The 27,194-nt window shown below is 39.5% G+C and overlaps 1 protein-coding gene across 3 annotated transcripts in view; it reads left to right on the forward strand.

Moving 5' to 3' along the window:
- DOCK8 (dedicator of cytokinesis 8) overlaps positions 1–27,194 on the forward strand; it is a 98,361-nt gene that overhangs the window by 10,617 nt on the left and 60,550 nt on the right. For 2 of the 3 annotated variants that reach the window (XM_082075458.1, XM_082075459.1), the window contains exons 2-10: positions 12,544–12,646; positions 16,894–17,069; positions 20,787–20,858; positions 24,120–24,243; positions 24,379–24,591; positions 25,105–25,190; positions 25,755–25,821; positions 26,072–26,221; positions 26,847–26,927. In XM_082075458.1, coding sequence (XP_081931584.1) covers positions 12,544–12,646; positions 16,894–17,069; positions 20,787–20,858; positions 24,120–24,243; positions 24,379–24,591; positions 25,105–25,190; positions 25,755–25,821; positions 26,072–26,221; positions 26,847–26,927 — 1,072 coding nt within the window. Of the gene's footprint in view, positions 1–12,543; positions 12,647–13,626; positions 13,695–16,893; positions 17,070–20,786; positions 20,859–24,119; positions 24,244–24,378; positions 24,592–25,104; positions 25,191–25,754; positions 25,822–26,071; positions 26,222–26,846; positions 26,928–27,194 lie in introns of those variants that run through there. The other variant, XM_082075460.1, reaches the window with a different exon arrangement.

Raw genomic sequence — 27,194 nt, forward strand, 5'->3', positions numbered from 1 at the left:
GTGCCTGTACTTACCCTTGAGGAATACCACTAATATCTCATTTCCATTTGGACACTGAGCTGTTCACTGTAACTCTTCAGATGTGGCCATCCAGCTATTTCCTTATCCAATTAACAGTCCATCCATCAAATCCATGTGTCTCCAACTTAGAGGCAAGAAAGTTGTGGGGGACCATACAGAAGTCCCAGTAGCTGACAAAGGTTTCTCTTTCCTTGTCCACTGATGCAGTCACTCCATTGTAGAAGGCCACTAGATTAGTCAGGCACAATTTGCCCTAGGTGAATCCACGTTGGCTTTCTTTAATCCATGATCTTACTGATTACTGAGGTAATGATGACTAGCTTTGTTCCTGCAAATAGGCTTTGAGAGCCTTTTGATTTGGCTATAGGAATATTGGGGTGATTGTCTTTCAGGAATATCATTATACTTCTTTTTCACAATTCATGAACTTTTATATGCATTTTTCCCCAATTTTTCAACTGAGTTCAACATGTGTTGTTTCCCCAGTTGCGATAGCATGTATCTCCCATTGCTGGTTTAGAGAGTTAGATTATAAACGGAGCAAAGTATCTGCTCATTTCTTTCAGAGAATCACAGAATGGCTGAGGTTGGAAGGGACCTCTGGAGGTCATCTTGTCCAACTCCTCTGCTCAAGCGGGGCCATCTCAAGTTGGCTGCCCAGGACCATGTCCAGATGGCTTTTGAAGACCGCCAAGGAGGCACACTCCACCACCTCTCTGGGCATCTTGTGCCAGGGCTCAGTCACCCTCATTAAAAAAAAGTGTTTCAGGTGGAACATGCTGTGTTTCAGGTTGTGCCCATTGCCTTTGGTCCTGTCACTGGGCACCACTAAAATAGTCTGGCTCTGTTTTCTTTATACTCTCCCTCCAGATATTTGTATACAGTGGTAAAATCCTCTGTGAGCCTTCCCTTCTCCAAACTGAACAGTCCCATCTCTCTCAGCCTTTGCTCACAGGAAAGGTGCTCCAGTCTCTTGATCACCTTTGTGGCCCTGGCTGGTGTCTCTCCAAATGTCCACATCTCTCTTACACTGGGGAGCCCAGACTTGGACACAGAACCCAACCATGTCTCACCATCACTGAGCGGAGGGGAAGGATCATCTCCTTCAACCTGCTGGCAGTACTCTGCTGTGTGTACCCCAGAATAACGTTAGCCTTCTTTGCTGCCAGGGCACATTGCTGGCTCGTCTTCAACTTGGTTGAAGTCATGGCCTCCTAGTATCAGTGTGGATCCTTTTCTGCAAAGCTGCTGTCCAGCTGGGTGGCCTCCAGCATATATTGGTGCATGTGGATGTTCCAGGTGTGGAGCTTTGCACTCCTCTTAATGAGGAACCTGTCAGCCTGCTTCTCCAGCCTGCTGAGGTCCCTCTGAAGGGCAGCATGACCATTTGGTGCATCAGCCACTCCTCCCGGTTCTGTGTCATCAGCAAACTTGCTGAGAGTACAGGCTGTGCCATCATCCAGATAATTAATGAACATGTTAAACAAGATTGGACACAATATTGACCCCCAGGGTATACTGCTAGTTACTGGCCTCCAACTAGACTTCATGCCACTGATCACCACCCTCTGGGCCCTGCTGTTTGGCCAGTTTTCAGTCCAGCTCATTGTCTGCTCATCCAGGTCATATTTAAACAGCTTTAGACTTAAGTTTCCTTTAGACATATGAAGAATCCAATCTTCTAAGTGTTACTTTTCACAGAAAAAATTCACTCCCGTCTTCCTGACTTACTGCAAGCTGATTTCTCCTGTTTTTTTATGGCATCATTGTCTTGATGTCTTCTGGGTTTGTAGTCAGCATAAGGAATAGATTCTACATGGCTCTAAACCACATGCAGAGGAGAGAGAGAAGACAGGGTGCTCTGCTCCTTTGTACAGAACTCATAAAGCCCTGTCCCCACTGTAGCTTCTGCACATGGATGCTTTACCTCCTATCCCACCACTGTTTGAGTTGAAGGCAAGCTGAGTGAGCAGAAAAGATAAGGAGGAGTTGAGACCATTTTTTCATCCCTGTTGTATTGGTTATGACTGCTCACTGCATGTGAACAACTAAACAGCCATTAAATGCGTCAGAGGGCTGTTTCCTTAGGTATATTAACATGTCTGTCTTCATTTGGGACTCCTCTGCTCCAAGGGAGAGATGTAACCTGCAGGAATAATGGCCTTCTAAATCTACCACAAAGTCAAGAATGTTAGAGCAAGCTAGAGATGGATCCTATCTATTGTAAATAGCTCTAAAGATAGTAGAGGGGACTTCCTAATGCCTGTGAGGTTATATTTTCATCAGCCCTAAAGATAATTCCTTTACCTTTGCTAGGTTGTTCCCAGTGAGCAAATTAGACTAAATCTATGTCAGTGCAGCACTTCTAAACATGTTTTACAGCCACACGTGAGCGAATGAGAAATTTAAGCAGTGTACAGTTTGGCTGGTCACTATATACAACTGAAACTAATATCAGATGATTTGCATCTCACTTTCTGGCATTTATAATTTTTGCATTTAAGACTAACTGTATCAAAGCCTTTCTGCATCCACACAGCCTGTTGAATTATACCTGGGAGTAAGCTGTGCTGTAGATCGTATGAGCTAGAATGTGGCTGGAGGCCATAAGTGAGACAACTAGATGAAAGGAGGAATGCAGCTATAATATTTGTTATGGAGTAGGCTTAGATTGTAAGATGTTATGTTTTATACAAGCACAAAATTGATTTTTTTTAAAAACAGCAAACAATGCACAAAGCATGTTTGTCCGTGCAAAACTGTGCGTGTGTCCTTAAGGTGTTTCTAATTCTGATGAGGAACTATGTGAACATTGCTTCCTCCTCTAGCAGAGGTGGACTGTAAATCAGTTGCAGGAGTAAATTGAGGAAGAAAGAAATATTATATATCAAGATTATGCATAGGATATTAATTCACAGTGTTAATATGTATCCCCATAAGTATCCGCTCATTTTTCAAATATAAGATTATTCAGGACACTCTTACTAGATTTGACATCCTGTTGTCTATCACAAAGACTAAATGCACAGACCTTTCCTCTGGTGGACAGTGCGAAAGATTACAACATTTCCTGCCTAAAGTACCTCTAACTTTCAGGAAGTGGGAAATAAAGAGTAAGAAAATGAACTGTTAAACACTTTTCAGAGGATACTAATGCCTTTGGTTATTCACAGTGATTTACTCCTGGTTTGCATTGTTTACCCTGAACTTTATTATTACCTTTTCTGGAGTGGTCTGTCTGCTACACAATCAAGGTGATAGTAGCCACTTAGGTAGGGGGTTAATGACAAACACAGGCCCATTCAGCCAAATCTCAATGAAAAATTACAAGTGCAGGAGAGATGGGGTCCAATAATACAGGTGTACTCTTTACCAGCAAGTAGGCAGCTGTAGAAACAAAGCCTTTAGAGAACTGTCGTGCATGCAGAATACTGTGGTTACTGTTGAGACAGATGTTATTGACAGCTGTTGTTAGCAGGAAGCTAATCTTTTCATCTGACTGCATACTCAAATTGTGTTTAAAATATAGCAATCTATTTTCCATTACAGTTTTTGAAGACTGGTATTATACTGTACTTACATATCTGTGCAAACATCATATTCCCCGCTACGTCATTATTGATCATTTTGCATTGTCTCTGGAACATGACTTGTGAGCAGGAGATGGACTTCAGGCTCTTGAGCAGAAAAGTTGTATTTTAAAATACTTTTTAAAGATCTTGAATCCCTCTTAGATTTCAGACATCTATGTGCATTGTGAAGTCTAGGCTGCAATTTATGATGAGGGTGGTTTGTTTTTTCTTACAGTATAGAAAATCCTAAGCTTACCCAAGAAAAATGTAGTTGCAAATGAGAAACATCTCTATGTCCATCAAGACATGTGTATGAACATTCCTTATATACCTTTCCAGACAGTTTTCATTTTCGGACATGAAGTGAAAATCAGCAAGGAATAAATATTTAATGTTGCATTGTATACACTCTACCACTTTTAGGTTTTGTGGTCATTAAAAATTGCGGTTCGTGAGCATAGTGCAGCATAGTTGTCCTTTTTTTCTATTCTGACTTGACTTTTTTTTAATAGTTGATTTGAAAAACACACACCAGACTATACTGTTGTTTGTAGCAGTAGGAAAAAGGATAGCCTGTGAAATGTGTTTACCTGATAACATAGACTAAATGCTTGCCATCATGAATGCAGTAACAGAAAAATAGGTCCAGGCCTAGATCAGCTTTTGGGCCAAGTTCATATAAAAAATCCACAATATTTTTCCTTGCAACCTTTGTAGAATAATATTTGCACATGATGAATCACAGTTTCCTGAGCTTTAGTAATAATGACCTGGAGACTTTCTATAAAGCAATCATCACACCTGGACTTGATATTAGTATTTTTCCCTAAAGTCAAGCAAACTGGATTAGGTAAGAGTATATTTTATTTCAGTTGTCACATGATCTGAGCTTTACAATCATTATAATAACAAAACCTCACAAATAGAACATTGTTAGATTAAAACTTAGCCTTTCCTCAAGTTTGAAATTTTTCAGATGAATCGCAAAGTGAAATTAAGTTTGTAACTAATTATATAAAATATCTTAGATCATCCAAATGTGTTTGTGGTGTAATATAATTTCTATAAATTTTGTACCTATTGTAATAGCCATCAGATGTAAAAATACATTCCTTTTAACAACATAGTTCTTAACATATGCCAAATTCTGTAGGCATTCCTTTTTAAAAGCGTGAATGGAAAATCCAGCTCTCAAGGGTATCTTAGTTACTGCTCTGGCTCCCACTGACGTTGAATCAAAATTCTCTGTTCTAAAAATGGCAGTATCTCTTCATGTATTTGAAATTGGGCCAATTTTTTTTCAGGTATACTGCCCTAATAAAATATCTTAGTTTTTCTAGTTAAACTTACAGCTCTAAAGAAAAAATGTTATTCTAAGAAGTATCTGGAAAAAACTCAACTCATGGTCTTCCTGTCACAGAAAGGTCACACTGGAAATGCACAAATCTGTGTTCTTAGGCAATGTGGGGCCAACATTAACATAAATTGTTTTTCCAGTTCTGTGCCATTTGCATTAACTCCTCCTCTGTTTTTTGAAGTACTCACAGTTTTAAAGACCCATCTGTGAATACATTGTGAATGTCTTTGAAGTTGCCAGTCATGAAAGAGAAAAAATGCACTTTTTTTCCTTGTTGATAAAAATACCGTGACCTTGATAAAAATTTAAAAAATACCCTGTAGGCATGCAAAGAAAAAACTCCCTAGAATAACTTTTACATGGTCTTTATTATTATTCCTAATGTCTTTTTTTTTTCCACTTTTCACTAATAATTGTTTATTAGGAAGAAAGTGAAAATAAAGCACATAAACTATTAAACTTGGTATGGGTTTAACAAGATTATTAGCATTATGGTAGCCTTTTCTTGGTGAATGGCTTGTAAAGCTCAGATAATACATGTCAGCCGGAAGTTAAATCCTTGCATTTATTTCATAATAACACTGTTGTGAATTGGTAGGATAGTACAGACAAAATAAAAATCTAAAAGCACAAACCAATATAAAATTACATCATTCTGTTACATTTCAAGTCACAGTATAAAAGGAAGGCAGCATGTATGATCACTAATGCTTTTGAAATTGCCCTTGTTGTTGTTCTAGGGGATGTAAGATTCTGGAAGACATTTGAAGAATTTAGCAAGGAATAAGCCAGGAAAAAATATAGGTAGACCATAACTACAACTTTTTCTCTGGAATATAGACCTGTGGAGTCTTCTAGAGACTCCAGGGGCACATTTGTTAGAAAGCTTTTCTTCAGCCGTTTCAGTTGAAATGAACATTTAATGAGGCACTCGTGAGTTTTGGTACTTCAAGCAGTGAGTGCTTGGAGCCAAACACAGAAAATTTTCCTTAGATAAATTGAGGCTAATCCCTTCAGTATGAAAGGTTTGTATATATATTGCTGTATGCTAATAGATTTTAAGCTAATGGGGACAACAAAATAATTCTGTTGTTTTCACACAAATTTATCTTCTGTTAACATAATTAATTAGCATCTTGTGAAATATTCATTAGAAACTTTGTATTGCATATGTGAACTATCATGAACTAGTTTAAGTCTATCGTAGGATGACAGATAAGATTGATTTATACTTTCTGCTTTCCAGGAGGTACCACTAAACTACCATATGAAACATTACACTTAAAACCACTTTCACTGCAAGAGCAAACCAGCCAACAATGCTTGCACAATGTCTTCTCAAATGTTATATCATAGTGTTTCCATATTGTCCATAAAGCACAGTGATTAAAGAGCATATAAAAGCATGATTCATCAGGACCCAGTCCTAAGTCTTCTGTTTCTTTGCGTGACATGACATATGGCTGTCCTTTTCCTCCACTGCCAGGATTAGAAAATGAGTTTTTATGAGTGCTTATGTCTCTTTTTGAGGGAGAAACAATAAAACTGAGTGGCAGTGAAAAATCTTCACTGAACGAACGGCATACATGACCTGGGACAAACATAAAAATTAACTTCTTTCCTATTTACTTTATAATAAGTTGCCAGCATAAGGAAATCGACAATTTCTTCTTGTTGATTTCTTTCTTTTTTCCTGCACAATCTCCTGTGAGAATATTGTGGTTAAATTACAACCCTGTTTAATAGGATCTTTATTGCCTTAGCTGATACAGAGTCTTAATGTGGTAGACCCCAAAGCAGGGGTGTGCCAAGGGATGTATAGCCTGCCTGAGCCATCAGGGAAATAGCAGCTAGTTCACATAGGCCACTGCTGTAAACACTGACTAACAAAGCAGAGTTCTGCTGCCTTAATGACTAATTAGAAACTTAGAAGAAAAACAGGCAGTTCCACTGAAAAGAGCTTCTATGCAAGATTCCCATATTTGCTAGTTAAAGATCTGGATTGTTGCCCAAACTTTGTGTGTGTTTGTATGCGGGAGTGGAGGGCGGGGTGAAGGGGCAGGTAATTGTCAGCTTTTCTCTTCCAGAGTGTTGTGTCGCTTGTTTTCAGTTGTAACTAGAGAAGTTTCGTATTAGATTCAGAAAAAGAACAAAAGCTAGTTGAGAATTTTCTATGTCAGTCTCATATGAAAGGGATTACTCACCAGGGTAGCCAAGACTGAATATTTACCTGTTAAGCAGAAGTTTTCACTATTTTACTTTATGATTCTGCCATCTGTATACATTTAAACATGAATGTTTCTCCATTCGTGGGGATAGTTCTTATAGTCTCTTTTTATTTCATTTTTCCATCTTTTCTGACGGTGTATGCAGCTCTTACAGAAGACAGCTCACTGTTCCTCAGAGTCTGCTGGAAGGGATTGTAAGGGTGTTGAGGATTTTATCTTCTTGCCTCCCTCCAGTAGGTAACTCCTAATAATGGGTAATTTTGGATAGCTTGATTCAGTAGGCATGTGAAGCATACTTGTTAAATCGGGTTTTTTTCTCATGAAATTTCAGCTTTCCAGTTAATCGATGATCTTTAAAGCAGTTCTATTTTTGTTTTATTTTTAAATTGCTATTCTGTGCTGAAGTTTTCATATTATCTACATGCTAACAGCAACTCATTGTGCCTGCTTTTAAACTACATATTTCAAAGAACTGTATTGTTGAGCAGAATTTACAGTGAAACCACAGAACCAGCTTTATGTGTAATTTTAATTGCAGAACCCAACAATCTTCAGCCACAGATCTAACATGTGCTAGAGAGAGAAAATAAATGTTTATTTTATCTTCCTTTCCTGATACCTCATCTAGATCCAACCAATAACCCAAATCTCCAAGTTCCCAATCCTGCAGTGAGTTCTGCCCTGAGAAGCATCTCTTGTTCTACAAGCTAAATATGAGAGCCTCCAGGTGTAGTCTGTTACTTCAGTTACACTGCTGTTTTAATGTATTATGCAAACTGTAGATTTTGCATTGCAGAGTATTTGTGAAATACAGACTATGTCTCAACTCTTTTTTAAGCAAAAACTGCTGGAGGATCACATATACCAGTGCTACAGACACTGTTGAAATCCTGATTAAGCATCATCAGTTTTTGGGTTGGTTTGGTTTTTTGCTACCTTCCAGTCACTTCTTGGTGGACCAAGAAGTCTGGTGAGTTCCAGCTTTTTCCAGATTTACACCAGAGGAGTACAACATCATCATTCAGGTAGAGCCAAGGCAACAAAGAGTGGAGCGATTGACGTTATTTTGGTCCAACATCATGGAGCAGCCAAGGATCTAATAAGTCCAGAACAGCCTGAGGCTGGATCATCTCCCATCTTTCCATAGGTTTACACTATCTTGCAACATGCCATGTGAACCCTGACTAACTGTGAATTCAGCAGTGACTTTTGTGGGAAAAAACGCCCCTAAATCTGTACCTTTTTATTTTCAGCCAGTGTTTCTTATTTACCCTAAAGAAAGGGACATGTACCAACATGAGAGGTCTATAGAGATATTAACACTGCTGAGTCCCATTGCTGGTCTCTGAAAGGCCTGCAGTTGCCCAGATGCTGTTCTCCGGTTCGCTCAGAGACAAGGTCTACGTTACCCATGTGCTCTTGTCACTGTGGCATCACCTGATGGCCACTTCCAGGGTCCTGCTGCTGTGCAGTCAGAATGTTTCTCCTAATAGCTTACTAAATCTTTCTTGCAGATTACTTCTTCTTCTCCTTTTCATGGACATGAATTGCTCTCCATTTTCTTTACAGATTGCTACCTTTTACATAGTTGAGGACAACTGCTGTCTCCCCTCAGTCATCTCTTTTGTAACACATCCATTTTTTTCCATCTTTCCTCATGGTTCATTCTTTTTTTGTGCTCTGGCTACTCTTTTGAAGCCTTTTGAATTTGATTGTGTCTTACTGTGTGGTGTTCTAAGTGTGTACATCAGCCTAAGCACTGTCTCATTGGCTTAAATATACAGAAATAACTTCTCCTTTGCCTTCCTTATGGTACTTAGTGAGTGCCCCTGTACACTCTCGCAGAGCCTCGTCTGTGGCATAACTATTTCTTTAGACTGTTCATTTCCCATCTTGTATTTCTGCATTTGATTTTTTTTTTTTTCATAGGTTTAGGAATATGTGTGGATTTCAGATTGTTTCTAAAATATAAGATCATTTTGAGTGCTGGTCCTGCCTTTCCGAGTGCTTACAACTCCTTCCAGTCTGATGCGATCCACAAAATGTATTACTATGTTACCTATACCATCATCAGTGTTCTAAAATAAAATGAACTGGAACCAGACTGAGAAAAAAATAATTTGCTTCTCACTTAGCATAGTACATTGTTTGAAATCTCTTCACAATCTTCTTTTGAACTATTGATGACTGCACCTTGAATATGGTTTTTTAACCATTTTTGGAACCAGCTGTGATGATTCCACCTCGCTACTATCACTTTGCTTATAGGAATGTCATGAGGGACACTATCAGGAGCCTTACTGAAGCCAATTAAACTATCACAGAAAAGTATTAGATAGGTTTTACGTGACTGCCCTTTGATAAATCCATATTGGTTATTCATCATTATGTAATAATTGCCAGTAATATACCAATAATTGCCAAACATTTTGGACCATAACTTACCACAGTCCACAGTTTCTAGTTGCCCACCATACACTTCATCATCAAACTATTAATAAACAGGCATTACTAAGGTGATGTACCTTTTACTGTTAAGTATTATTCCATGGTCCCCTTGTTTGGGACCTGATGTTCCAGCTACTTCTATGTTGATTCTCCAGTAAGTTGCTCTACTACCATCTTGAATGTCAGAGACCAGCTGACTGGTGCATGGTTATTTGAGTCCTCCTTTCTAAAGATATAATTTCCTTTTTCACTCAGATTTTTCAGTGACTGCTTTGTGTTCATCCTTCATCTCTTGCCTTCTTTCCTTATTGTTTTTTAGCACATAGGTAGTCTGTCCTTGCTGCTAAGGGTGACTGTAAAGCTCTCCTTGGAATCAGGGCAGGGATGGTAAAACTATGGCCATGGCATAGATGGACTGCAGCCTTCATAAAAGCTGGGACACCACATGCAGTAGGTTAACGTGGACCACCATTTTCCTGTGGGTACCTGACACTGTCTGAGGTAGCTCTTTGATCAGAAAACAGGCACCTCACGAACCACAGCCATTCTGGCATTATTGAAGACCCATCTAGAAGGACCTCTGTTTCCCCTTGGGTTCTCAGGTTTTCAAAGCTTTCCATGCTGATTTCTGACTGTAACATCCACCTTTCCTCCATGATGGGATAGCTAATGTGCTTTTGGTTTAGCATCTTTCAGCAGCTCTGTCTTTACCTATTCCTAGTAGATCCTATCAAGCATTTCTGAGTTGGTTTAAACCAGCTTTACTGTATTCTGTTATTCCTACTGTATTTCTTCTACCTTTTTTCCTTCAGGGATATCAAAAACATGAAATCAGTCAACTGAACTACTCTTAAACTTTTTTAAGTTCACCTTTATATATTACAAGAATCTTCTTCCATTGGACTGATTTATTTTGTGGATTCTTTCTTTTAATATTGTGGAGACTCTAGAACTAATGTTGATGCTCTTGAGAAACGTATTTCCTCTCAGTTAGCTGGACTTGCACGGCCTTTTATCAGACACTAAATTCGGCCCTTCATCCACATGCAAGCTTCTGCTTTTGTAGATGAAAAATTCATACTATTTCCCCTTCAAAGGGTATGATGACTCCATATCTGGTGTAATGTGTATTATATCATTGTTTACTGCAGCAACTTCTGCAATACACTATAAAAGAGTTTTTTACATATACTAAGCCAACATCTGCTGCTACATCTATTATTTATATCAGTAACAGATACTTCTGCACAGGGTAGAAACTGACTCAGTTTGAAGGAAAATTTTGAATAATTTGGCTTTTTTGTTATGCCTTGCTGCATACATTCATGATAAGAGAGTATTTGCAGTGGGAAGATGAACAACAATAATCCTGATACACAAGAATCTTTTATTTTTAAAATAGAGCAAAAATAATCTAAGGAAACAAAGACTTCCTCACCCTCCGTACATGGCTTCTTGCTTATATAATAATTGAATAGGCTTTAAAAAAATCCCATTTCATCCTGTCTGATTTTTGGAATACCACTGATGAGCAGAAATTTCTCTTCCAAATGGACCTCTTTTCTTTCTCTGTAACTCTGACTTTGCTATATCTGCAATTGTTACTGCATTCAGATTGGAGCCATGTCCCATTCACACCTGGTGTGGCTTTTGACCTGTGAGCAACTACACTTACTTATGCATATTTTATTTTAGAAATCAGATCTAATATCTCAGATAACCTTTAACACCTTCTGTGAGATACCTGTCTCTTAACACAAGTAGAACTGCATGAAGCAGAGTTTAGGTTTTTGTCATGAATGCTAAGTAAAGCAGTAATAAGGGATTAAGGGTCATAGAATAGGTATAGTAGTCATAGAAATCAAAAGGCCACAGAGGAGAGAAGGTGCCGACCAAACAGGCAAACTGTCCTGTGCCATCTGATAATTCTAAGGTGCCTCTTAATGCTTGCTGGAATTGGAAGAGAGTCTCACACAGAAGAGAAAGTCTTCCTGCCTCTGTGTTTTCCTGTCTCCCAGTTAGCTGCCCTGGTGGGCTGCAGGTTTGTTTTTTTCTTAACTTGAAATCTGCATAAATTCATCTTGTTATTTTAAAAATCTTGTCATGAATGTTCACAGCAAAATATATTGTAGATGTTTTGTTACCATTTCTGATACCATTACCTTTTTGTTACCATGGCTCATTATTCTTAAATCACATTAAATATTAATTATTTTCTATGAAAAATGATCAAGCTACTCTGATTACTGAATTTCCAGACTGGGTACATGCAACCGTACTATCACTCTGGGATTTCTGAAGAATTCAGTACTGGCCTCTTTCTGCTCCCATTGAAATCAATTAATTAGTATTTAGGAAGTTTTTTCCTCAAATGTTTGGCTGATAAAGTATACGCTGATTTTTAAATTCTTGCTTTTAGTTTGTCTTCTGCTTTTTACAGCAGACTGCATTATTGGTATAATTCTGGGTTTACACTGTTCAATGAGTGATCATGTCTTGCTTTTATCCCTTAGTCAGTTACTAGTTCATTAGAATATTTGCCTCCATTACGCACATTTTTCTTTCTCTGTTCTATTATGTTGTATCTTTGCTTTGCAGAAATGAATCTGTGAATATTGCTGTACAGGTTGCAATCACACTTTACTTAAGGATAAGGTTATTCTTTCTTACATTGCCTTTCCCAGCTGTAAGGACTGCAATATAATGTTAGAAATCTGTTGGAAGAGTGTCAGAACTTAGTCACATGGGACTGCAAAAGCTTTTGAGGCTTGCACCAACTACAAAACAAGGAGTCTAGAACACCATCAAAATACACTTCTGAACACTGGGGCAAGAGAATAAATTGGCTAAGTTTGGCATTTGGAATTTGTGTGGGGATAATTGTAATTACAAGAAAATTTTCTCTGCTTAATTAAAGGCACTCCTCTGCAGAAATACGAAAGCAATTTACTCTCCAACCAGGCTTTGCCCAATTCTGTCAACGAAGCTTAAGTACCCCTGGCTTTTCTACTCTTCATCTGGTAAGTTCTGGGTTTATTTTCTTTACACAGGTTTGGCATCTACATTGCTTAGTGTTTTAGGGCAAATGCAGTGATCTTGTCTTGCTTTCCACTGGCTTCTGCCTGAAGCTGTTGAAAAGTACTTGCTGGGAAGCTGAACAAATTACCTGTTTGTAAAAGCTGAGTATGGTCCTTTGAGCCTGAAATAGACAGTCTTCCTGCATATTACTATAAATCAAAGTTAATTAGTAGGTGTTGGAGTATATTACATCCTTTTCTTGCTGTAAACATTCAACTACATCAAGTAAATGCATTGTGTAGTGATCACAGATGATTTGCAAAAGGAGGTCAGTGAATAAAGAGAAAAATAAAGAAAGGTAGAGGCTCAGCTAGTTGGGCTTAGATCAATGTTCAGATCTAGCAGCAGAGACAGCACACTGACATGTTTTTCAGTGCTGTAGAGTAAGCTTATGCAGCGAGAAACTCGGAAGTATGCCCTGTTTAGCATAGGTATAATTGAGTCAACAGTTATGTGTCTCCAGATCATCTTCAGCCTTTCACGTGTAATCCCCCTCTAAAGAAGTCAGACCGTATGACACTGCCCCCATGACAAAGGGAAAAAACGCCAGATCTTCTAAATTGCCTTTCAGGAGGATGGGTATTTTGTGAACATACTAGGCCATAAATAAAACTGACTGAGATCTTTATACTCTCCATCTTCCTACCCTTTTAATTTTTCTTATTTTTGTGAGACGTAATAAGTAGAAGCAGGAAGAGTCTTTGTGCACCAGTGATTGTGAAAAATGTAAAACACTAGATGAAGCAGCTACTTCCTGTGTGTCAGGGCCTCCCGCCACACTCACTTCCTTAATCTGAAACGCTGTGGTGTTTTAACTTGTTCCTTGCGGTTATTCAGCCCGAGGAGGCTAGGCCCCTTCTCTTACATGCAGACGACTGCTTTTTGCTCTTGAGAAACCTGATAACATTTCAGTTGCCGAGCGTTACGGCGTAGCTGCCATTTTGTGTGCTGTCACAATCTACATGCCTCTAGCCCATCACCCTTAAAAAGGTATGTTAGCACTAATGATTTGTGGCATTTTCTGTAAAATAATTGTTTTGCACACTTTTATGATGTGTGAAAAGGAGTCCTGGCTTCTCAGTTGAAACTGTAGATGTTTCCTTTGATAATTTGCACCAATTTTGAGGGAGATCATTAACCTCCATCTGCATTTACCTTTTTCACCATCTTTTAAAATTTGTATCTGATTTATGATAGTCAAAAGCACACATTTGTGGCAATTAACGATTATTATTATATTAACACTTCAACTAGAAAAAGTTAGAAGGCTTAGTGAAATGTGATTGATTTGAATTGTCAGAATGGGAAAGTGTGATTTCTGAAAGGAAGTGCAATGCTTAATAAAAAATTAGATTGTATTTTGCATGCAAAACGTTACCTCTTCAGCAACTGACAAGACGTAGTATGCTTTTGTATACTGTTAGCTGTGTTTTCATTTAATATTTTGTGATACTTTTTTTTAGATGATCTTCATATATAGAGATAGGTAGGTAGGTAGGTAGGTAGGTAGGTAGGTAGGTAGATAGATAGATAGATAGATAGATAGATAGATAGATAGATAGATAGATAGATATACTAACGTAATGTTTTACCGACTTGGAATTCAGTAAGTGAACTTCAAAGATATTATGCTGGCAATTAATAAAAAATCAATAGCTGATAAAGATCACTGTTTACTCCTGACTGTTGATGCAGTACGCTCAGCACTACGCTAGGTACAAACCAGAAATAGTGCTCAACCTAAGAATTTATTAACAGCACAGTGTATTTCTTCAGCTGGCTGCCTCATGATTTGGTGGACTTACTGTCAGTTTCAAATTTTTCCTTTGTATAAAAAGAGCAAAGAGAGAGATTTTCCCACAGGTGTTTTCAGATAATTCAGTCGATCTCTTAAATGTACAGGCAGAGAGGTGAACTCAGAGACTTTATTAAGGCAGAGACCTATACAGTTTTCCTATAAAAGGGGAACATGGGGCAGGGGGTGGTGTTTGACGGTATGCAAAGGTCTCTACTACATCATTTACAGGAGTGTTTACCACATCTTTTTTTTTCAAAAGTTTAAATTTATTTGCTTCTCTTATATTTTTTAGCACAGTTCTGTTAAATATGCTTCACTTTCAGCAAGATGTTTCTGGATTTTTATTAGCTGAATAACTTCTTCACATTTATTTCCAGAATGCTAGAAAGGCTCCAAAACTTGTATTTACCACTGATAAGTTTTGACTCATATTCCTATTTAGAGTGACTAATGTGGCATATTATGTGTGAGCCATTTTAGTTCAGAGTTACTCAGAGCTTTGCCACTGTTGGGCACCTTTGCATGTTTCATAAATGGTGAAATTCCTCATTGAGTTACAATTTCTGATGTGGATGTAACACCATTATGTGCAGGGGTAACTTCATGCTCAGGAGAAAATCCTGTCAACATCCATGAGAGCCTTGCACAAGTAGGACTCAGTAATAATGAGTAAAGACTTAATGATTTTGGCCCTCAGATTTTATTTGTGGAGAAGGACACTAGAGTATAAGGAGGATATCTCCAGAACGCATGTTGGATGAGACAGTAGCCACAGTAACATTGAATATAAAGAAGTGATGGTATCAGGGCCATTGGGTGCCTTATTTTCCACACACCCCATCAACAGCACCATAGATGTAGGTTATCTGATCTATGTTCAGACATGTTGCTGGCAGTTTCAGAAGGCAGCTATGTGAAAGGTATTTGGGCTAATCAGTGCAATGCAATCCTAGCTCTTTACAGACAAGCATGATTTGATAGCTACTTTTTGCTAGAATTCTTCCTCCTAGTAAATAAATTATTCCAGAGCTGCTTCTCTAATGGTCTAACTATTTTTCTGTGCTCTTACTGTGCTGAGCTGTCCTTAGCCTTTCTGGAGCTCACAGAACATAAACTATAAGTTTTGTAAATCTATAGCTTTTAGATCTATTTTTTACTTGTCGAGAAAGTTAACAACATGAGATGTTGGTCTCTGTATGCAAATTGACAGATGTTTTATTTTCTAAGCATATACAGGCTATTTTTGTTGGCCTTATAGCAAGTAATTTTTTCTGTTTTATCTAGACATAAAATAACATATGCTTTTAACATATGGAGTCACATTAATGTGTATGTGGAACATTTCTATATAACATATCAAACAAGATTTTCTGCCTCTGTTTTTGAGACTAAGCAGATAAAAAAGATCCAGACAACTTCATAGTGAGTACGAGTGGCAGAGTTTGCTCTTGTTTAAGTTTTTTCTGATCAGGTGTTCTGTGTATGAATGGCTGATTAAATGTAATCAGATATAACAAGGTGCAATGCCACGTGCTGTAGAAATTACAGATTTTCAAGGCTTGCAATGATTTCAGTAGTTCCACGTAACCTTCTGCATAGTTACTGTATAAACCCTAGAAAAATCCAGTAAAATTAGACCTCAAAATGCAAACCAGTAGCATTCAGAGGTGGAATATAAGAATTTATTCTGATTTTGGGTAGCTCTTGTGTTTAATGTTAGAGGTGAAAGTACAGAGCATTTCTAACAGTCAGTATCTTTCAGGCACAACACCTCAAATGAATGCCATCTTCATGATAGCAGCCATGATGCTTATGTTTGGTCTGTAGCTCAGGACAACTTCCGAGACTTACTGTCTTGGCCTCATTATTTCTAGTGCCTTTTGTCACATGTACTGTAGAGTCCATTGGCAGCTGCCTGACACTGTCATTTTGGTCACCTGCCCTTTTCCTGTGTTGTTCCTACTCACTGCTGCCTTTTTGATTACTCTGATTAATACCATGAATTGAACTAGGGGGACTGAGTGCACTTCGTGAGAATCCAGCAGAACGTGCCTGAGGGCATCCAGGATGTACCTCAGCCCTCCTACCAGCATCTAGGAAAGCCCAACAGAGAAAATAGGTGCAAATTTTGGTTTAGGTGTAGGATCTTCCTTACTTCTTTGTGATTTAAAACTTTCCTCTCATTGTTTCCTTTATTTTTTCAACTGAATGTTTTGTAAGCAACATCTCCCAGTATTAAATGCAGTGGCACTGTATGCAACATTAGAACTCTGTTTGCAATATTTAATAAGTAATGGAGCAGTGACATGAATTAAATAAATAAGCCTAAATTACACTATTAATAAAAACCTTCTGTTGCTAAAACAAACACCTCTTGATTTCTTCCATTAGCCTTCCTTTTATGACGCAGTAGACCCAGTAGATTTTGAAGGCTTCCTCATGACACGGCTGAATAACTTGGACTCGGAACTAGCACAAGAACTTGGTGATTTTCCTGAAGATGACTTGGACGTTGTCTTTACACCCAAAGAGTGCAGGACTTTGCAACCCTCTATGCCAGAAGATGGGTAAGAAGACTTTCTCTCCCTCTGAAATGCTGATTTAAAAACAGTGTGAGCCTGGTTGCTGGTTTAAATATAGTTTTGAAGATGTTGATCTAGACACCTCTGCCATCTATCCAGCCATCGTGCAATTGCTGAACTTTAAACATTCGAACTTTGCCATTGATTCTGTTGGGCCTGTTTGCACACTTAAAATCATGCAGTGTTTATACGACTTCTTGAGCTGGGTGGTAGCAGCAGAAGTGAGGTAGACACAGACCAGGAAGAAGAGTAAAGAAGGGCAGGATGGTAGTATGGTGTCGAGGGTTTAGATTGCAGGGTGACAATAAAACCCTGGCAGATGTATTGTTAACGTCCTCTCCCCGCCCACTTCCCCCTTTTGCCCCTCCCTCTCCCCGCTTCCCACTAAGGACAGGCAATCAGGAGGAAAAGAAGGACAGAGAGAAGAGAGTTGGAAAAAGTAAAAATGTTTTACTAATGCTACTAATAAACATAGAGAAAATATACAAAATATACAAAACCAATCTTGAAAGTCTCAGCAACTGCAGAGCCGGCACCCAAAGTCCTGGATTGGACTCTGCAACCAGCCAGAGCTGGATTCAGTCTCTCACTAGGCCTCAGTTTGCAGGGACGACTAGCAAGGTCCTCTCCTAATGTCGGCCATAAGCAAAAGGGAAAAAAGAAGGGATGAGATCCTTGTGATCTCCGACTTTTATATGAAGTATTCACGTGAATGGAATGTTATACACAGTTGGTCAGTTGCTTGGTCACCTATTTCTTGTTGCCCCTCTCATGAGATGTCCATCCATGCTTATCAATAACTTCGCATTCCATTGCTATGTTTACCAACACATGTATCTGGTTCCCCAGGAAAATGCAGGTAATATGAAGGCTTTAGCTGACAGGCAAATTCACTAAAAGAGAAACTTCTTTTTTAAGAAAACTAGGCCATATGGAAAATAAGTTTGTAGCTGTGATCGCAGAGGTCGAAGTTGATTCTAATCATGTAGTAAACACAGGACTGAGCTTTTTTGCCCCTTCCTATTCCCCTTCCCCTCCCCTCCCCTCCCCTCCCCTCCCCTCCCCTCCCCTCCCCTCCCCTCCCCTCCCCTCACCTCCCCTCCCCTCCCCTCCCCTCCCCTCCCCTCCCCTCCCTCCCTGCCCTTCCCTTCCCCTTCCCCTCCTCGTCCCCTACCCTTCCCTCCCCTCCCTTCCTCTCCTTTCCCTTTCCCTTTCTCTTTCCCTTTCCCTTTCCCTTTCCCACGTGGCATTGATCACATCATTAAGCATCTCTTTCTGGCTTTAATGGTGGGAAGTAGTTTCTACTGCACACAGTTTGGGGGGAAAAAGCATTCATTTCTAGTGTAGGAGTCACTTTTGTTTTCAGGCTGATATTAATGAAATAATTAGGAAGCTTTCCACTGTTTTCAACAGCTTTTAAATTAAAATAGGTAGCAACTGTTGATACTGGGGGTCAGCCATCTTGGAAGTATTTGAGCTGATTTGACAGACAGGGAAACTATGGGCAACAGAATTTTTCAGAATGCGAAAAAGGGGTACATTTGAGAGTTTTCTGATGTGGTTTAGGAGATTCCTATGCGTTGTATACAAAATACTCTTCAAGGACTGCTTTACTGTAAATGGTACCTTCAAAGGGAACCACAAAGGCCCATTCAGTTTTGCAAGCAGTAACAGTCAGATGAACATGAAGTTGGCACCGGTTTAGCCCCAAACTGCCATGTCTGCAAAGGCAGCTAACTATGCAGCGTATTTTGGTTGGGGGGCTGGCTCCTTCTAGTATAATTGGGAAGGGAACAGCAGAGTCTATATTCTCTGCTGTGCTTAGCCAAAACACTGAAGGAACAAAGAGGTTGGTGTCCTGGCTCACAGGGCAGACTGGCACCCCCCTCTGCTCCTGCAGAAGTTCTTACAGCCTGCTCTAATCTATACCAGCCAGCTGTATAAATTAGAACCCTGTACAACAACGGTATTTGTGCAGTGTTTTCTGCCCAACGTACCAAATGCAATCAGGCTAAGCAGGAACCACAGTTCATATGCATTTTGCCAGCTGCAGACTAGCTGAATCTTGGAATCATGTAGCTCCTGGGGGATTTTGTAACGTTTGTACAAAAGGTGATTTTCAATTCAAGTTATGTGTAGAAAATGTTCCAGTCTTTATCACGAATTCTTGTTTTCTCGTGGACTGTGGGAGACAGTGAATATTTTAGTGCTTGAAGTTCCCATTTATTTAAATAATGGAGAAAAATAGTAAAAAAAATGCAACTTTGAAATGAGACTTAAAAGATAAAATGACCATTTCTCCCCTGTTTCTGAGATTACCTCCCAGGATGCCTGCTGCTTAAAAAAACAGTTTTCTAGTTGTTGGTTTTGTTTTTGTTTGTTTGTTTGTTTGTTTTTTCCCTAGTAGGACAATGTGTAGACTTATCCTGTACAGACAGTTTTAGGCCTGATTTCCACCACAGTGACATTAAGGGTTCTGTAAGGAGTCTGTGGCAAAACTCAAGTAGTCAATACCAAAAAAATACACTTTCACAGGATTTTATTACACAGCAGCTTCCCGTTTAGCCATTCGTGCCACTGTTATCAATATTAGTGCTTTCACAGAAAGTCCTGGTCAAGGATGCCAGGGTGTGTTAGAGGAGCTGAGAGCACAGGAGGGGCGCACACCAAAGATTTGCCTGCAGGCGATATGGTCTGTGGTGTCTTCCTGCACCAGGAGCAGGAAACAGATACCACCGACCAGACTGGGTTAACGTGCTGCCTGCTCGCAAACACACGTCCCACGTGAACTAGATGCAGGTGGTGACCAAGTGGTGTGTCAGTCCCCGGATGGCAGGGCCACAAGGCTCCAAATTAGTTATTACTTGCTCTTGGCAATCAGTTGCAAATCTGTTAAAGAGTTCTAGGTGGAAAGTGCTGAGAAGTATCATGCCTTTCACCCATTCCTGCATTGCGTGGCTATCCTGCTCTTTTACTCACTCAGAGAACATAAGAAGTGATTTTGGCACAGAGCACTAAAATTTTTCAGAATAGGGGTAGGGAAATTATGCTACAACATCATGACAGCAAATTCACAGACACTGTCTTTAGCTGATAATATTTATGTTCCAATCAGTATCTGGTCTATCAAACAGCTCTGACAACTCCCTGTATTAAGTGAGACTTATCAGAATATAGTAAAATTGAGTCGTAACATATTCTTAGATGTTAAAGTTTTATTAGGCTATCTGATTAAAACCTTAGGGTCCCGTTTTAGAATTTTCTTCACTTCTATGAGAGAGAGAAAATTGCACCAAAAGCATACAAGAGATTATGTATTTGCAAGACTCCAGGAACTGAGGCCTCTGGAAAAATATCTCTGTATGTTGAGACTTGTTATCACATCTTGAAAATCACAAAGATGGGTGCCTGGTATAATTTCTTTTATTTTGCTGTCTTTTATAGCAACATCAGTCTTATATTCATGAAATGCACAGTGTAGCAAGTGGTTACCTCTGTGAAATGTATGTTTATCAATTTATAAACTCTGTATCAAAAACCTGCATGTAGTGCACAGAATTCTTTAAACGTCAAATAATAATTTAGCAGTAAAAAACAGGAGAGGACTAATACAGAGGCCTTTAGCATGTTTGGATAAATTTCTTTGTCCTAAAGGTATGACCGAGGTGCTAAAATATTTACAATACGTTGCTTTTTCCCCAGGGCTGAACTGGACTCACATGTCAGAGATTGTGTTCAGACGTATGTCCGGGAGTGGCTGATTGTGAATCGAAAGTAAGCTACATACAAGTAAATAAAATAGAAAATAACTTGCATCTTATTTGCCGGAGAGGAGATGCACGCTGTTATAAGTAATTCTAAAGAATAATTATTTGAATCACTGGCTGAAGACAAGAACTGACTTTTCAGTAGTATATATAACTTTCTTGTTTTGTTTGAGCTGGTGGGCTATAGCTAAATATTGTTGCATCTGCTTCTTAATTATCAGGCACTCTAGGAATTAATTGAGAAGAAAGCCACATCAACTGCAATGATGATTTATCGAAATCAGGAATACTGCTTCTATTTGATCCCACTAAAAGGAAGGATAACAGGGATAGATTACATTTGTATGCATTTCATTTTCCCCTTCATACCCTGAAAATTCAACATGATCTAATTCTAATGGTGTCTGAAAATGGAACAGAGTGCTACTAGTGAAAAAAATATAATTATGGGCTTTCCCAGCAGTGATTGATTATATTGATGGGATTATTAGTGTAATATCCAACTTTACCATTTTACATCAGTAAGTGTTTTCTGCATTTGAGGGTCAATGTGGTTCAACACATTGAATTGGACCTCTAGTCATTACAAGTGACTTAATTTCCAATTTTATTTTATTTTTTTATTTGCTTTCATTTCTAAAATGTGACAGGAACTCTCAGTCAGTGCTTTCTGTGCAGGGTTGTCTGTTCCCAGACTCTAAGGGAGTTCTCACCTCCTTCCCCATCACTCTCTCCTTTTCTTCAGTAAGGTTTTTGGAGCTGTTTTTCTGTGCTGCTTCCTGTGCATCCCCTCCTGCACTCATGCCCTGTTCTTGAGAAGCAGCAGTAGCATCAATGGTAGAGCGCTGGTGCATTTGCTGCCATTTTATTGTGCCACTTCACCTGCCCTTGCTGCTCTGTTTCTCTGACCTGATGTACATCAGCAGTCAGTGAGTTACACTGCTGATTGTAAGAGAATTTTATTGTTCAACGGTGCAGCTTGTGCGGGGACAGTGCAGCCACTGAGGGTTATTAAGACACTTCCTCTGGGTGTGCAGATGAAGTTGATTGAGTTCTCAGAACTGTTTCGCAGTGAGTCACTAAAAATAAGCTGGCGGGTTTTGCAGGCTCTCCAGCTGCACTGCTCAGAGCACGGACGCTGGCTGTTTACACACTGTTGTTCTGACTGTGCTGCAAAGAGACAGTGAGCAGCTTTGTCTGTGCAAACGAGTAGGGAGCAAGCAGTAAAGTAGGTGAGGTGAAAAACAGAATGTAGCTATTTTTGCACTTACATGTGCTTGTAGAAACGTGAATGGAGCAGTAGAAATACATGTGTGAAAAGATATGTCGTGTTTCACTATTTCATTCGTTCAGGCAAGGCAAATTTACATTCAAAACCTTTATTGAGCAATTGAGTGGTTAACATGGTGAATGGCCCTGCTAGACGCCCGAGCTTTGATGGCTGTGGCTAACAAAGCAAGCATGTTATTAAAAATTGCAATGGGCTAGACCGTCTGAAAGGTGCTGCAGTGTCACGTAAAACAGCGCTAGATTGTTACTGTCTCATGTTATGTTTGGACAGTATTCTCGAAACAGATATGAGAAGAAGCAAAAACACCAAGAGAGAAGTGAGAAAAAGTAGTTGTAGAAAGACTGAAAAAACTGTAGTTGCGTACTTGAGAAACAAAGATACATACGACAGATTGCTGAACATGTGGTCTGGTGAGCTATGGATGAGTGTGTTAGTGACATTCATCCATTCCTGGATGTGGACATTCAGAACAGGAGACTGAAGAGTCTTCAGTGGGTGGCATGAGCTGAAGTGGTCCTCATGGCCCAGGGTAGAGAAATACGTGACAGAGGGCATGGAGACAGCTGAGCGGTCCATGTGTTGTCACCTGAGGCTGAATGGAAGGCTGGTTCCTGTGCCTGTCAGTTTCCCCTTTCAGTTGTCCTTTCTTGCTTTTCCTCAGTGAGTGACCATTAAATTGACATGTGCACTGAAAGCAGTGTTTGCCTCTGGTGAGTTTCAATTGCTGCCATGCTTTTCAATAAATAAGATAAAAATTTTTTCCAGGAATACTTTAAAGGGAAAGCATCTCTATTGTAGCTTGTACACCACATGGAAAGTGTGATCTCAGGTACATAAACCTCTCCATTAATCTTTTGTTTGCCAGCAGCAGTAGTGAAAAAATAATCAACAAAACCTCTTTTGGATGCTGAAATGTCTTAAAGTAAACTCCTGCAGAATTTCTGTCTTTCACTCTGGATGATTAGGCAGTTCCAAAACAAGGTCACATCCAAGGATAGCTGGGATCATCTCTTTTATGATTTCAGTTTTCACTTGCAGTGAACTGGCAAACAATTAAAATGTGAACAATTAAAATTAAAACACATCAGAGCATATAATTCAGTTACTCCCAAATGTGATAAAAAGGTGTCTCCCTGATCAATAATTGGTTATCGTGGCATCTTTATGAAAGCACCCAGATATTTACACATTGCTTTGGAAGTGTTATGGAAAGGAAAATGAATGAAGCAGGATACTGTAACTACGGAGGCTGATTGCAAAAAGGCCATAATGGGATTTAGCAAATTGCATACTAAAGTAGAAGAAATAGAGTTCTGGATGTGTCTGGTATCTTTTTTCAGGGCACCTGCTGTTTTTTTCCATCTGGTACAAAAATGTAGCTTGAAATTTGTACCTTGCTGCAAAATTTTGGGAAGCTGCCAGCAGAGAGGGTTACATTGCGCCATGGCAATAGCCTTCTTCAGAAACAGGCACTGTTTGAGAGGTGTGGATTGTTGTATATGATTAACTTGGGAGATCAGCTAAGTCCAGGACAAGAGCAGTAAGCTCCTTGATGTATAATTGCAGGAGCAAAGAGCCAGCCAAGAGATAAGCAATCTCGATCTATGTTCTTGAGGTCACTGAAATAATCACTGTATCTGATCAGGAGCTCAGAGCTGAATTTGTACCTAGGGCAGGATTTGCTGCTGTCTCAGGCTCACAGTCTACACGAAAGTTATATGAATGAATTTTCTTCCTTTTAATACCATTCTTAATATACATAAATGACTTGCAGTGGTGTGATAAAACAATTAAATATTGTGAAATCACAAATTTTGGCATGAAAGCTGTGCTACACTGCTCTTTTGCACTTTTGTGTTTCCAGTTGTTTAATTTTTTGTTTGGTTGGTCGGTTGGGGTTTTTTGGGGTTTTATTGTTTTATTTTCCCTTAACTCGTCCCTGTGCTGTCCTGACTTGCTTGGGCTTCTCTGTGAAAGGAACCAAGGGAATTCAGATACTTGCAGTCTGAAAAACAAAGGATCCCGGAAAGATTTTCACAAGACGCTTCAAAAACAAACATTTGAATCGGAAACATTGGATTCCGGCGATGCAAACTTTCAGGTACATTTTATTCATTTTGGGGAAAACGATCAAATATAAAAGCTTCCCTCAAAGGAAGCACCCTAGGATCTCTGTAACGGTGTCAAGCGGAGAGCTGTGCAAACCACAGCTTGTCATTTTGTCATCTTCCGACAGGCGGGACCCCGACACATCCCGGCTCTCCCCGAGGAGGCTTCGAGGACGACCCTCACTTCTTCCGACTTCGACCTGCGCAGCCTGCAGCCGGACCCCCGTCTGGAAAACCTGCTGCGGCACCTCAGCCCCGAGGAGTTCGAGAGGCAGAATGAGGAGGCACGGCGCACCAACAGGCACGCCGAGCTCCTCGCCCTCTACCCCGCCGTGGACGAGGTGAGCTAGGACACCGACTGGCCCGCAAGCCTTCCCCAGCTGGCCGTCCCGGCATGTTCAAGGCTAAAGCTGCACTGAGGTCAAAAAACAGGGTTTGTGGCCTGGATACATGTCTGGGTAGTGCCATGGGGAGGGCACATCGCTGTGGGCTCCTGTCAGGTATCCTGAACGTGCATTCAGGGCTTCACAAGGTTTTGTCACATCCCTTCAGTTCAGGTCGGGCCACGATGAAGGTGATACAGCTGTGTCAAGGTGTTACCCTTGACTGAATGCTTGCTTGGGGGCCAGAAGTGTAAATATTCAGTGTAAATGCCAGACAGGGGTCAGAAGTGTAAATATTCAGGAATGTAAATCAGTTTTCTTTCATCTCTGAAGAGGTGAAATTCCTGCTGAGTAGGGAAAGGTGCTAGTCTGTAGTAGCGGCCCAGTTAACATCGCATAAAGGTTTTATGTAAGTATGTAAATTTACAGTTGTCTTAATAGAGTGTGACTAGCATAACTATTTAATGATAGGAAGATGCAGTGGAGATACGGCCGGTACCAGATCGCCCAAAGGAACATCTGGGCAACCGGATTTTGGTGAAGCTGCAGACTCTGAAGTAAGTATCCTCCGCAGGCTTCACGCACCAATTCTCAGTTCATGCCGGTGTACTCCTGCCAACTCTGCTATACCACTGCAGGTGTCCCGTTCGGCAGGTTTTTACATGCTTGCTTGTTCTTTCTTAGTGTAGCAGAGGACTATTCCTATCCACCATTACAGAAGCCTTTAACCTGTCAGGGTGGAAAGGAGTTGGAAGAGAGCCCAAATTGTATATTTCCAACAAATAGATTGGTCTCTCTACATACTACTGGGCTTGATAAACAGAAAAAAAAATCAAGAAAGGTGTGATTGTTTTTAACCGATATCTAAGACCACCTTTCTGACAAATTTAGAAAATCACTGCGTGAAGTTTACTTCCCTTTTTTTCCTCTTGAAATCATCTAATAAAATTCACTAATAAAAAAATCCTCTGGACATTGAGAAAGCTGAGGTCTGGAACTATGTATTTATCCTTATTTTCTAATGGAAGTGCCAGTCAAAATATAGCCCTTTCATTTTTTTTATTATACAGAGTCATGAGAATGCAGTATTAATCAGTGTCCTATGTGTCTTTCCTTAACAGGTTTGATATAGAGATTGAACCTTTGTTTGCATGCATAGCTCTCTATGATATAAAAGAAAGAAAAAAGGTAAGTGTGCATACAGTATTTTTGTTCAGTTGGCTTGGATTTTTATTTCTGGAGCAGTAACTTAGGAAAACTTACAAAAACCATGCAACTCTTTCACACTTCGAGTCTGACCCACGATTCTTTTTATTCAAAGTCACATGCTTGCAATTGTTTATTTTATATTCCTAGTTACTACATTTGATTTCTTTTAAAATAAAGTTTGATGCATTTTTGCTTTGCAATACATTTTAATTTTTTTTTTTTTTTCAAGATCTCAGAAAATTTTCATTGTGACCTCAACCCTGATTCATTAAGAGGATTCTTGCGTTCTCATACACCTTCCATTGACTTGTCTACTCAGGCAAGATCAGCAGTATTTTCTGTCACTTATCCCTCATCAGATATATACCTAGTACTAAAGGTATGTTACAGTGCTACATCAACACCATTCTTCCTCTTCCTGGCTGTACCTGTTATCTGAGTTCATGGAGCTGACAAACATGAATTTCCTGTAGCTGAGACGAATTCTGATAGTTTTTAATAGTACATGTACAAGTGTCCGCTGATGTATCTCACTCCCAAGCTACGAATTTATGTCCATAGCCTGTGTTCTAGTTCTACTAAGTATTTAATATTTCTTATCTCTGCCTAAGTGAAATTTAAAGTGGAATAAGCCATTTTAAAAATTTTTAATTACATTCTGTGGAGGTTTTTTTGGCTTTAGTTTAGTGCATTTTGCATCATTTTGCTTATTTAATTCTGAAACTGATCTAGCCTGAACCACTTGCTTTGAATATGTTAATTTTCCTTATTTCAGTGAAAATGCAGTAGTACCCGATTGACGATGTTGTCACACATGTATTTTCTGATTTTTAACAAGCCAGATGGAAAACTAGGAGAAGTTTTAGTATTGGTTACTCCATAAAGACAGCTTTAAGAATTCTATATTGCGAATCTAGGCAGGTTCATTTGTACTGCTAGAGAAGCAACATGTTGCTATTTGGGTAATATTTTTTCTTTCTGTCTTATTTTGCTGCTTTATGTAGATAGAAAAAGTGCTTCAGCAAGGAGAAATTGGAGACTGTGCAGAACCCTACATGGTTCTTAAAGAAAGTGAGACTGGCAAGGTAAGAAAACAGCTATAAAGAGTGCCTAAATCAAAAAATGCATACACAAGGAAAAACAAACAAAAAACAGAGAAAGAGCAGATCCTTTGTAATAGGGTAGAATCCCAAGAACATTGAGGAGAAAGCCAGTTGCTGCATCCGTGGTGCAAGCGGTAGGGTGTCAACAGGAAGAAGTCATGAGAAGGCAAGGTGCATTTTCATTACTGACACCCTCGGAAATCAATCCTGACAAAGTCTTGAGAGATGAAACAGATAGGGGTGAATGAA

Source organism: Streptopelia decaocto, assembly GCF_964273445.1.
Source record: "Streptopelia decaocto genome assembly, chromosome: Z".
NCBI lineage: Eukaryota > Metazoa > Chordata > Aves > Columbiformes > Columbidae > Streptopelia > Streptopelia decaocto.